General features: G+C 52.4%; 1 protein-coding gene across 1 annotated transcript; it reads left to right on the forward strand.

Moving 5' to 3' along the window:
• Nucleotides 1-242: 242 nt before the first annotated feature.
• MDH2 (malate dehydrogenase 2, NAD (mitochondrial)) lies at nt 243-7,994 on the forward strand (the record flags this gene model as incomplete). The annotated part of the gene is made up of 8 exons (XM_008944595.1): nt 243-473; nt 1,766-1,849; nt 3,305-3,414; nt 3,893-4,018; nt 4,621-4,698; nt 5,699-5,798; nt 6,215-6,366; nt 7,692-7,994. Coding segments are annotated over 8 exons (1,013 nt in total), but the record flags the coding sequence as incomplete, so codon positions are not given.
• Between the last annotated feature and the right edge of the window lie 3,612 nt (nt 7,995-11,606).

The following is an 11,606-nucleotide window of genomic DNA, read 5'->3' on the forward strand; positions in this document are numbered from 1 at the left end:
CAGATGTTTCCATCTGAAGAAGGATGAGCCTTTTTTTTGGCTGTGCTTCCCTTCTGAGCTTCACATCCCAAGAGAACCTTTTCCTCTGCCTTGTCCTACCCATACACCTCAGGGATCTTTGGGAGACTGTCGTGATGGCCTTCTGTGGGCTTAGGCAATCAAGTTTGCATAGCAGTTGATAAAACAAATGGATAAATAGAATTAAAAATACAGCAAATGTGATGTAACCCCCGGGGCCGCAGCTGCGGTACCCACCCGAGCTTCTCTGCGATGCATTTTTCCTCTGTTTTTTTTTCCCCCTCAGAGCCATGCCAAGGTGGCAGTGCTGGGTGCCTCGGGGGGCATCGGGCAGCCCCTGTCCCTGCTGCTGAAGAACAGCCCCCTGGTGAGCAGGCTGAGCCTGTATGACATCGCCCACACGCCCGGCGTGGCCGCCGACCTCAGCCACATCGAGACCCGCGCCAGCGTCAAAGGTGCTGCCCCCACCCCCCCTGAGGGGCTTCCCCAGGGGAGCCTCCATGGGATCCTAGAGCCTAGGGTCCGTTGGAGCTTTTTCTCCAGCAGTGCATGGCTGATGAAGGTTTAGTTGGTTATTGGGGTGTGTGGGGTCGCTGAGATGCGTGGTGAAACCACTGTTGAAGTGGGATTCATAAACACTGGCTGGAAATATTCAGTGCATGTGCCCAGGTGGCCAAGAAGGCCACTCATTCCTGGCCTGGGCCACAAACAGTGTGTCCAGCAGGAGTAGGGAAGGGATCGTGCCCCTGGGGAGCCCACAGCTTGAGCACTGGGGTCAGGTCTGGGTGTCACAGGGCAAGAAACACCTTGAGGGGCTGGAGTGGGTCCAGAGAAGGGCAACGAAGGTGGCACTGGGGCTCTGGGGAACATGATTGTGAGGAGGGGCTGAGGGACCTGGGGGTGTTTAGTCTGGAGAAGAGGAGGCTGAGGGGAGACCTTGCTCTCCACAGCTCCCTGGCAGGAGGCTGGAGTGAGGTGGGGGTTGGTCTCTTCTCCCAAGGAACCAGTGACAGGACAAGAGGAGATGGGCTGAAGTTGCCCCAGGGGAGGTTTTGGTTGGATATTAGGCAGAATTTCTTCCCTGGCAGAGTGGTGAGGCCTTGGCCCAGGCTGCCCAGGGAGGTGCTGGAGTCCCCAGCCCTGGAGGGGTTCAAAAAACATGTGGATGTGGCACTTGGGGACATGGTTTAGTGCCCATGGGAGTGTTGGGTTGATGGTTGGACTTGATGATCTCAGAGGTCTTTTCCAACCTTATTGATTCTATCATTCTATAAGATTCTCAGAAGAAAGCTTGAGTATTGAATCAAAAAGTCTTACTACAAACAGAATTGACCCTCCCTGTCTGTCTGTGGGCATTCTGGATGAAATCAAAACTTGATCTGCTGATCCTCCTTTTATTTGGAGATCACCAAAAAGTTCCATTTTACTGGCCTATGCTTGTCTGCCTGTCTCTCTGGGGGCAGTGGCTGGGGTGCCAAGCTGGGGTTTGGTAGGTGCACGTGACAGGAGGGTTTGGGGGTTCTCAGAAGAGATGAAGTGAGGTTCCCACCACTGAGTTTTGAAACAAGGATGAAACATCAGACAGGATCCATCCACGATCACAGTGCTGTGCTTTCCAGAGCAGGCCTGAACTGAAGGCTACATTAAAAGAGGAACTAGGTGCCTGTGGGCATGATTTCATACTGAAAAGTGTCAGGAATTTGGTTGACTGGCAGAACCCTGATGCCTGTTGTGTGTTCCCCTGCAGGCTTCCTGGGCCCTGAGCAGCTGCCCGAGTGCCTGAAGGGCTGTGATGTGGTGGTCATCCCCGCGGGGGTCCCTCGCAAGCCAGGTATGTGCTGTGCTGGCACCCAGAGAGAGCTGCTCCCTGGGGCTGGGCCCTGCTCTCACTGCTGCCTTGGCATGCCAGGGACACTGCCCTAGAGCTTCCTGGGCTCTTGGGCACCCCAGGGAGCTTCTCTCTGAGGTTATCCCTCATGAAATGGGCAGGGTTGGTTACTGGGGTTGCTGTGTAGGATTGAGGGGCAAAGATTCTTCATGCAGCTGATCCTGAATCTCCCTTAGTGTCTCTAGCCCAGAGCCAGTTAAAACCCACATTCTTTGTTTCATTTCTCATCACAGCAGAAAGAATCCATTTGTTTTGCATTAATTGTGTGATAACTTCTCAGGGCATCTCTGGGTAAATGCTGTTAAGCCTCTGTAGCATGATTCTGACCTGTTCCATTTCTACTCTGTTTTTCAGTGGCCTATCAGGAATGTAGCAGCACTCTAGATTCAGTGCCTAGCTCTTCCTGATCCTTCATTTTTCATGGTTAAAATAGTTGCTGCAGCAGAAGTGAGAAGTGGCACTTACACAACCAGCACTTTGTCTTTTCAACAGAGCAGTTGGTTTTCAAACTGTACTGGGGGAGATGAATTCAGAGGGGGAGGAGAATTTGTCTACTGGGTTCAGTTTTGGGCACCTCAATACAAGAAGGACTTAGAGGTGCTGGAATGTGTCCAGAGAAGGGCAGTGAAGCTGGGGAAGGGTCTAGAGCCCAAGTGTGGGGAGGAGCAGCTGAGGGAGCTGGGGGTGCTGAGCCTGCAGCAAAGGAGTCTCAGGGGAGACCTTCTGGCTCTGACACCTCCTGACAGGAGCCTGGAGCCAAGTGGGGGTCAGGCTCTGCTCCTAAGGAACAAGTAAGAGGACAAGGAAATGGCCTCAAGTTGCCCCAGGAGAAGTTGAGGTTGTCCCTGAGGAACAATTTCTTCCCCTTGAGGGTTGCCCAGGGCTGTGCCAGGCTGCCCAGGGCAGTGGTGGAGTCCCCACCCCTGGAGGGGTTTAAAAGCCATGTAGATAGGGTGCTGAGGGACACAGTTTAGCAGTGGCCTTGGTGGTTGGGTTCATGGTGGGACTTGCTGAGATCTGACAGGTTTTTTCCACCCTAAACAGTTGTAGGGTTGTGTCTTGGAGCAGTTGCACTGAGCCCCCCTGGCAGGCTGCTGTGGGCAGCGTGGTCACACCCTCCTCCAGGCTGCCTGGGTGGAATCTGTTCTGAGAACTCTGGCTGGGCTGGCTGCTCCTGGAAAGGGCTGATCTCTCTGAAAGGGCAGCAGTTCTTTGTTAATTATGTGCTAATTGCATTAGTGAGAAGAGGAACCTTTGGAGCCAGTTCATGGCTGCAGCTGGGAAGTTTTCTCTCGATCCATGAAACCAGAGGCTGAGGTCTCTCTCCAGAGGAGAATAACTGTGTTTTGGTTGAGTAAACTGTGGGTCACTTAAAGTCTTGTGCTGGCTGTGTTCTAGGGATGACCCGTGATGACCTGTTCAACACCAATGCCAGCATTGTTGCCACCTTGACATCTGCCTGTGCAAAGCACTGTCCAGAAGCCATGATCTGCATTATTTCTAACCCGGTAAGCACCTCCTGGACACCTTGAAAATCTGGAGGAAGAAGGATCCAGACAGAATACTGGAGTTACCTGTTCAGTTCCTGTTTATCCAGGGTCTGCAGAGCTATTTGCAGGTTCTACTAACCTGTTTTACTCAGGCTGTGTTTGTTGGGGGAAACTTGTTGAGCTGTTAAGCACTTTTATCCCCATCTGTGTGGCTGTGGTTGTGATACATGCTGGTGAGCTGGTTGGGAGAGAAGTCTTCACTCACTAAGGGAGGAAGGTTTGTAATCTGAATGAATGAATTTATTGTCTTAGTGATTATTTAAAGTGGAAGATTTATCCTCTCCTGACTGTAAATTGCTTTTCAATTTAGGAATTATAATAATTGGCTACAGTTGACTTCAAGTTGGAAGTGCACTTCAGGTTTTTTGCTGGCCTGTTCACTTCATGCACTGGCATAATTACTGGTTTTAATGAGGTCTTGCATATTGCTTTATAGGTAAATTCAACCATCCCAATAACTTCAGAAGTCTTCAAGAAGCATGGTGTGTATAATCCCAACAGAATCTTTGGTGTTACCACACTGGACATTGTCAGAGCCAATACTTTTGTGGCTGAACTGAAGGTAGGTCATACTGGCAGAGGGTTCCTGTGGGCTTTGCTCATTAAAACTATCAAAAATGCTTTTAAAGTCACTGCACAGAGCCTGAAGATCTGGAGGCAGAGGAGGGATTTCCTGTTCCCATTCTCTGGAGGAGCCTGGGGATAGGGTTTCCTGCTAATGTGGTTGAAGAGACTCTGACCTTTCCTTGCCAGAGCTGTCCCCTGGGAGCCAGCCCTAATTCTGTCAGCATTTTCAACCCTGCTGGTGCAGCCAAGGAGAGGGTTGAATTGTGGTGTCTATCTGCAGGTGCAGCTGTGGGTGTTACAGGATATGCTGCAAAGTACCAGGAGCTGTAACAGGTTACTGCTCTCAACAGCCCTGGTGGAGTTTGTACTTGTGCTGCCATTTATCTGAACTTGCATTAATAATAGCCTATAACTCTCTGAGGTTATCAGAGGAACCTGTAGATCTGGCTCTGCCCCTGGAGTGCAGCTGCCTCCAAACCTCCTGTGCTGGGTTACAGATGTGTCCAAATACCCAGGGCAGAACATGGGGCCTGGTAGTTTGAAATGTTTTTTCTTGTGCAGTGCTTCAGAAGCTGGAAAGTTTCCTGTTTCCCTTAGGGCTTGGATCCAGCTCGAGTGAGTGTCCCTGTTATTGGTGGCCATGCTGGGAAGACCATCATCCCTCTCATCTCCCAGGTGAGCCAGAGCTGGTGCCACTGGCCTCAGGCTCACCAGTTAGCAGCAGTGTACCCTGAGTGCCTTTGTGATGGTGTGTGACCTGCTGGGGTGCAGCAGGGACAGTCTCTCCCCTGCTTTAATCCTGGGATGAGGGATAGGGGAAGGCATGAGCTAAATCTGACTCCTGTGGGTGCTTTAAATAGCTCCAGCCTTTTTCCTCTGAAGGAGTTTGGGATCAGAACTGAGGTGTAGCGTGGGTGTTGAGATGTCTTGGCACTACTTGTCTTGGGTTTTACTTTTTGTGACAGGTATTTCATGATATAAATACTTTGCTTCAGCAAAGGAAAATGCTTTTGCTGTGGTGGACTAGAAACACCAGCTCAGCACTGAGCCTGAGCTGTGCCTGGTGTTTGTGTGGGGAGCCCTGCTCCAAAAACAACTGGCAGGCAGGGAGGGGCTCCCTTTGTGCCCCTGAGCCAGGGTGAAGGGCAGTCCTAAAGCAAGACAAAACTTTGTGAGGAGCAGTGGCCAAGGAGCAAACTGAGGAAGGGGAGAAAGCTGGGGAATGAAGAATCCTTCACAGGGAGGTGTTCTTAGGGAATAAGAGCAAGAGCTTTGGAGCAGCTGAATGCTGAGAGGGTGCTAAACAGCTGGGACAGAGATAGCTGCACTTAACATACATGCATAGCTGTGTCTGAGGGTTCAGTGACTTCCTAAATACTGCTGGCAGACTGAATCCTCCTGAACCAAAACCACGGGGAGCCTTGGGTTTGCTGTTAAGCTGTGGTTTGCCCTTGGGGAAGCTGGCCATGGCTAGTCCCCTTCACAGCCTGGGCAATAGCCAGCAGCCTTGGTGGACACTGAGAGCTGGTTGGTTTGTCTGTGAGCTGAGCTAACTAATTTTCCCCATTGACAACTGTTAAAACAACTCAGATAGTATAAAAAGCATCATGTGGGTGCCTCAGGCTGGATCTGGAGGGTCCTGGTATTGGAGAGTAACTTCTTTTTTCCAATCTAGTGCACACCAAAAGTGGACTTTCCTCAGGATCAGCTGCAAAAGCTTACAGGGAGAATTCAAGAAGCTGGCACTGAAGTTGTCCAAGCTAAAGCAGGAGCAGGTTGGTTCTTGGCTACAACTTTCATGTCATCCTTGCTGGGCAGCTGAACGGCCACAGTGCCCTGCAGTTTGATCTCATGTACAGCTGTGGGGCAGAACTCTGAACAGCTGGTTACAAATCTGGCTGCTCTGCCACATCAGCCAGGGCCTGAACTGGGCAACTAGAAGCAGCTTAACATGTAGGCAAGACTAAACAAGTGATCCCATGCCCTTTATGGCTTCAAAAACAACATCCCCTATCAGCTGAAGTCGTGTCTTCCTGTAGATCTGCCCAGCTAGCACACCGCTCCCACAGGCTGGGAGCTCCAGCCCCGTGCACCTTCAGCCCTGTGAACCCCTCCGTGTGGAAGCCCTCGGTGCTGAGGGCAGTGCCCAGTTTTGCTGTGAGCTGTCCTGAAGGTGGCCTCTCCCCTGCAGGCTCTGCCACGCTGTCCATGGCCTACGCGGGCGCGCGGTTCGTCTTCTCCCTGGTGGACGCCATGAACGGCAAGGAGGGGGTCATCGAGTGCGCCTTCGTGCGCTCCCAGGAGACTGAGAGCCCCTACTTCTCCACCCCTCTGCTCCTGGGGGTACGTACCTCAACTCTCCACAGCACCTGCTGGTTTCAGTGTCACCTCCTGCTGGGGCTGAGGTGGGCAGCAGAGGGTTCCTGTGGGAGCGTTTGGGTGCTGTACGCGGGCGTTGCCTTCCCGCTTGACAGGGGTGATGCTGCTGTTATCTGCTCTTAGACTGTGGATCCCTGTCCTGGTTCTGTGTAAAAAGGGGTTCAGGGCAGGACCCACATGGAGCAGAACTATGTACTCACCTCTCCCCCGCCCTGAGAGAGAGAGAGACTTTGGAAAAAAAAAAAAAAATGAAGTATATTGTTTAACAAGGAACAGAAAACGAAAAAAGGAGGTAAGGAAAGTAATATATACAAAGATTTGGGGAAAATACAAAAAATAAAATATACAAAACCCTCAGAAATGGTTCCAGGGTCCCACGGAGTGAAAGGACAACTTCCCTCTCTGAGCTCCAAGGCAGGAGGGAAATTAGAACCCACTCCCTGCCTCTTATCAGAGTGTGTGTGGGAAGGGGAGGGAATACAATGGTTCACCCCCACCCGGGGTCCTCCCAGTTGCTGGAAGGTCACGCCCCCATTCCAAGCCTCAAACCACAACAATCCCTGAGTCTGAGAGCTTCAGACTTGGCTTAAGAGGTCGTGCTTGCCTCAAGACAGTGCCTGTTTACAAAGGGCTTTTGTCTGATTAACCAGAGTCAGCAATCCTGTCTCCTCAGCTTGATCTGCTACGAGCAAATCCCTCAGAAAATGAGGAGCATGGGGAAATGCAGCGTGGATGAGGATTGATAGATTGCTTTCAGGACCTCTGCTGAACTCTAAAGATGTGTTCCTTTTGTCACCCTTCCCCTGTGGGTGGAAGGGAAGGCAAGGAAGCTGCAGCCCTGTGCTGGCTGCTGGGGTGCAGAGGACAGGGTGTGATGTCTTGGGTGGTGAGGGAATGGAAGTAGAGAGGTAGTAAGGAGGAAGGGTTTGGGTGTAGGGGTGAGGTCTCTTAGAGTGCAACTCTGAAGCAGTTTCAGACCATACACAAGGAGGGAAATTCTCTTTCCCAGCAGTGGGTTTGAAGGTAGCAAGAGGAATGAAGGAGCAGTTTGCATCCCTCTCCTCTGGAAGGAGCTGGCAGCCTAGCTTCAAGCTTCATGCTTCTGGGCAGGAAAAGAGGAGTTTGTGAAAGCTGCAGAAGTTGCTACAGACAAGAGGCTTGGCAGACTAGAGATGACAGAGGTCCTAGGCTGGGTCTCCATCTCAGCTGGGTAATACTTAATCAGAGTTGTTAAGTTATTCTCTAGGTCATTCAATGAATGGTTAATCCTTAAATCCTCTTTACCTCAGAAAAATGGAATTGAGAAGAACCTAGGTATTGGCAAGATCACCCCCTTTGAAGAGAAGATGGTTGCTGAGGCCATGTCTGAGCTGAAGGCTTCTATTAAGAAAGGAGAGGACTTTGCAAAGAACTTCAAGTGAAGAGCTGATGACGGGGAGGAATTAACAACTTCCTTAATTTATTAAGGCATCATGTCACTTTGTGACTTCAGATTCAGAGCTCCTGCTTTGATCGAAGTCTGTATTAGCTTCATGGTTGTTGCCAGTGCAGAGCCTAATCATCAATAAATGGCCTCATTTTTTCAGTGTACCCTCTGGAGCTGTCCTGATGTGCTGGGCTCTGGGAGGGGAGGAGCTGCAGGGCTCTGGGAGGGGAGGAGCTGCAGGGCTCTGGGAGTTTTTCCATCTCAGCAGGGATGAAATAGCCTCTCAGAGCAGGTGAAGCTGCTGCTGGGGTTTGGGCTTGGGCTCCTTGCTGGGAAACCAGGCATGGGCAGAGGGGATCCAGATGGGGTGAAGAGGCTTGAGGAAGGGGTCACTGAGTGGAGTGATCCAAGAGGGCTTTTAGCAGGAGCTGATGTTCCTGCTCTTACCTTGTGTTGCCTTTGTATCTGGGGTAATATGAAGAGTTAGTAAAAGGGCACAGTGGTTGGGACGTCAGTTCTGCTCTAAGAAAATGAAATGCTGAGTGGCTTCCTTCTAGTTAGGAACAAAAGCATCTACATACATTTCTTTTACCTTCATCCTCTTGTGAATACAAAAATAAATGTCTGCAAGAAAAAGGTGGTGACGAGCTCTGCTGCTGACTTCTTTGAAGGTAAGCTTTAATGAAGGAAGCTATTAATTCCCCCTTCCCCGTGCTCTGTGGGCTGCTTACCCTGTTGCTTTGAGTTCCTCTAATCCATGTAGGCTGAATTCCAAGTTGAACAGACTTTTATTTTGATCAGATGGAGGAAACACCAAAGCCCAGCACCTCTGGAGGACCTGAGGGGAGTGCTGGTTAGAGGGAGAGAACCTGGTGTAGAAACTCCACATGAGGATGATACCTAGAGGTAGTAGATGCTTTGGTCACTGCTTTTTTTTATTCCTTCAGACTTCTTGTATTCTTATTCTCTTCTGAGCTATCTGAACGAGGTCTTTTATTTGAATTAGTTCATCATCAGGGTCTAGAGAAGAAGTCAGAAGAGACAGCTGAGGGACCTGGGGTTGTTCAGGCTGGAGAAGAGGAGGCTCAGGGCAGATCACCTCACTCAACAACTCCCTGACAGGAGCCTGGAGCCAGGTGGGGGTCGGGCTCTTCTCCCAAGGAACAAGCAACAAGACAAGAAGCAATGGCCTCAAGTTGCCACAGGGGAGGTTGAGGTTGGCCTTGAGGAACAATTTCTTCCCCTGGAGGGTTGCCCAGGGCTGTGCCAGGCTGCCCAGGGCAGTGGTGGAGTCCCCACCCCTGGATGTGGTGCTGAGGGACACGGGGCAGTGGGGACCTGGCCGTGCTGGGGCACAGCTGGACTTGATCTTAAGGGTCTCTTCCAACCAAAACAATTCTGTGATTCCATGATTCCATCCTGGACAAGGTCACACAGCTGTGGCACTGGAAGATGCAGTGAGAATAAAGTGCTGGGCTCATGGCTGCCTGGTGAAGGTGTAGGCAGAGGACAGCACTGAGGTCCTGTCTCTGCTCCAGGAGTTGTGGAGCTGGGCTCCTCCCAGGAGTCACACTGAGACAGAAGTTACTCAGCAGCCCTGGGACAAGTCATTAGTAGATAGATTAAAGAATTAAAGACTCTGCTGGAGGGAGGGGAGGGAGGCTGTTGGGGCTGGAGGTCACCGAGGGGAGGAGTGACCAGCCAGGCCTGGGCTGTGGGACCCGGGGCTCTCCCAGCAGCACGGGTGCTGTTGTGCCCACAGATGGGCACTGAGGTTCTGCAAACCCATCCTCCAGGGCTGGAGCTCTGCAAACCCATCCTCCAGGGCTGGAGCTCTGCCCCCTGCCCGTGTGCCCAGCTGGTCTGGGGCAGCTCTGACCTGCAGCTGCTGAGCAGGTCGCCCAGGGCTGGAGATGTTAGAAGCTGAGGTTGGTGGTGTGGTTTGGGTTATTCTGTCTTGTGTCAGCAGTCTGAATCCAGCCAGTCTGGGGGAACTGCATGGACAAGCAGAAAGCTTTGCTTCTACTAGTAGGGACTCTGGGAGCTGAGGTGGAAGAGGATGATTTCCCAGCACCTGCTGACTTGTAGATTCTTGGGGGTCTCCTTCAAATCCCCTTAATGTTAACAGTGTCCCTTCCCCTTCTGTGATGTGTTTTGGGTTCTGTTTCTTCCCCCCAGTCCCATGCCTTGTGTTTGGAGTGGCAGCTATCCCCTGTGCCTGGAAATCTGCTCTGCTTTCAGGGAGGGAAATGAGACACTCTCCTGTGGCTTTCTGCAGTGGAGACCAGGAGGGCACTGGATGGAGGTGGGTAATGAACTTGTGTAGGTGTTCTCTTGGTCAGAAGTGCTGTCCCCCGGGCCAGAAGCTGCTCTGGTGGGTAACAGCTGCTGTGAAGGCTGCAGATGATTTCCAGAGGTATGTGTGGGACATCCCACAGGCTGGAGCACAGAAAGTTCCACCTCAACATGAGGAAGAACTTCTTTGCTGTCAGGGTTCCAGAGCACTGGAACAGGCTCCCCAGGGAGGTTGTGGAGTCTCCTTCCTTGGAGACTTTTCAGACCCATCTGGGTGTGTTCCTGTGTGACCTGCCCTAGACTGGATGGTCCTGCTCTGGCAGGGGCCTGGCCTTGATGATGTCCAGAGGTCCCTTCCAACCCCTAACATTCTGTGATGCTGTGATCCCAGCTCTGAACAGACTCCCCAGAGGAGGAGCTGGGGCCTACCCCTCCTCAGGAGAGGGAGGAATTTGCTGGGTGTACCTAGATAAGCCAGAGCTTTGCCCTGGAAGTTGTTTCTGGGTGCTGTCTCTAGGGAGAGGCTCAACCTTCATCCTCTGTCCTGCACCTTGCTGAGTCACAGCACCAGCTCCAGAGCTCAGCCCCTGCTGGGTGTTACCTCCCATGGGGGTGAGTGGCTGGGTCTGGGAGCAGGAAAGAGCCCTCCCTGCCCAGGGCTCTTGGGTTTCATCCTGCTTCCTGGGCAGACCTTTGTCTCGGGGGTCTTGAAGCATCTGAGATCTTCCACTGCAGCATCACTGGTGTGCAGGGAGCTGCCTCCTCCTCGGGCAGCTCTGTGCTGGAGCCCAGATGCCAAGGCCCAGAGGAGATGGGGATGGAGAGGAATAAATAAAGGCACTCCAGATGGCCAGATGTCAGGTCACTTGATCCCACCTGCTGCTCCCGTGCTGCTGGGGCAACATGATGAGGTGCAGGAGAGGAGAAAAGGAGAAGAGCAAATGGTGAACTTCACAGCTTGGGTCCTTCACTGGGGTTGATGTTGGTGTCTCTGAGGGGATTTGGGGGGGTGACTGCAGGAGCAGGGTGCAGGCTGGCAGCCCTGTGCCCTTCATTCCTGCAGAACCAGTTCTTCTCCTCCTGGCTCTGTTCAAGGGCTGGTGCTCTGTGGTGGGGGTACAGACCTGGCCCCCCCTTGTGCCCCCTTTCACCCCGGGGAGGGCTCTGGATGGTGGGAGCCGTGAGGTGGCAGCAGCAGCTTGCCTTTGGGTAGGGCTGGGACCCCTGCAGCCTGGGGCCAATCGCTGGCATTTCGGTGATATTTAGAAGCAGCAGCAGAGGAAACAACAACAGGAAGACAGCTGAGTGCAGCCTCTGCCTTGCCAGAGCTGGCTGCCTTCCCAGCTTCAGGAAGGGGTGAAACTGGAGGGGCTGGGGCACCTCACGAGGGGGCTGATGTTCCACCCCAGCACCTCTGCTCAGCCTCGGGGGGCTGGGGCTCACAGGAGGCTTTGTGTGGCTCAGCCCTTCTCGGGGGCTTCAC

This window comes from Merops nubicus, unplaced genomic scaffold (genome assembly GCF_000691845.1).
Source record: "Merops nubicus isolate BGI_N331 unplaced genomic scaffold, ASM69184v1 scaffold43647, whole genome shotgun sequence".
NCBI classification, from domain to species: Eukaryota; Metazoa; Chordata; class Aves; order Coraciiformes; family Meropidae; genus Merops; species Merops nubicus.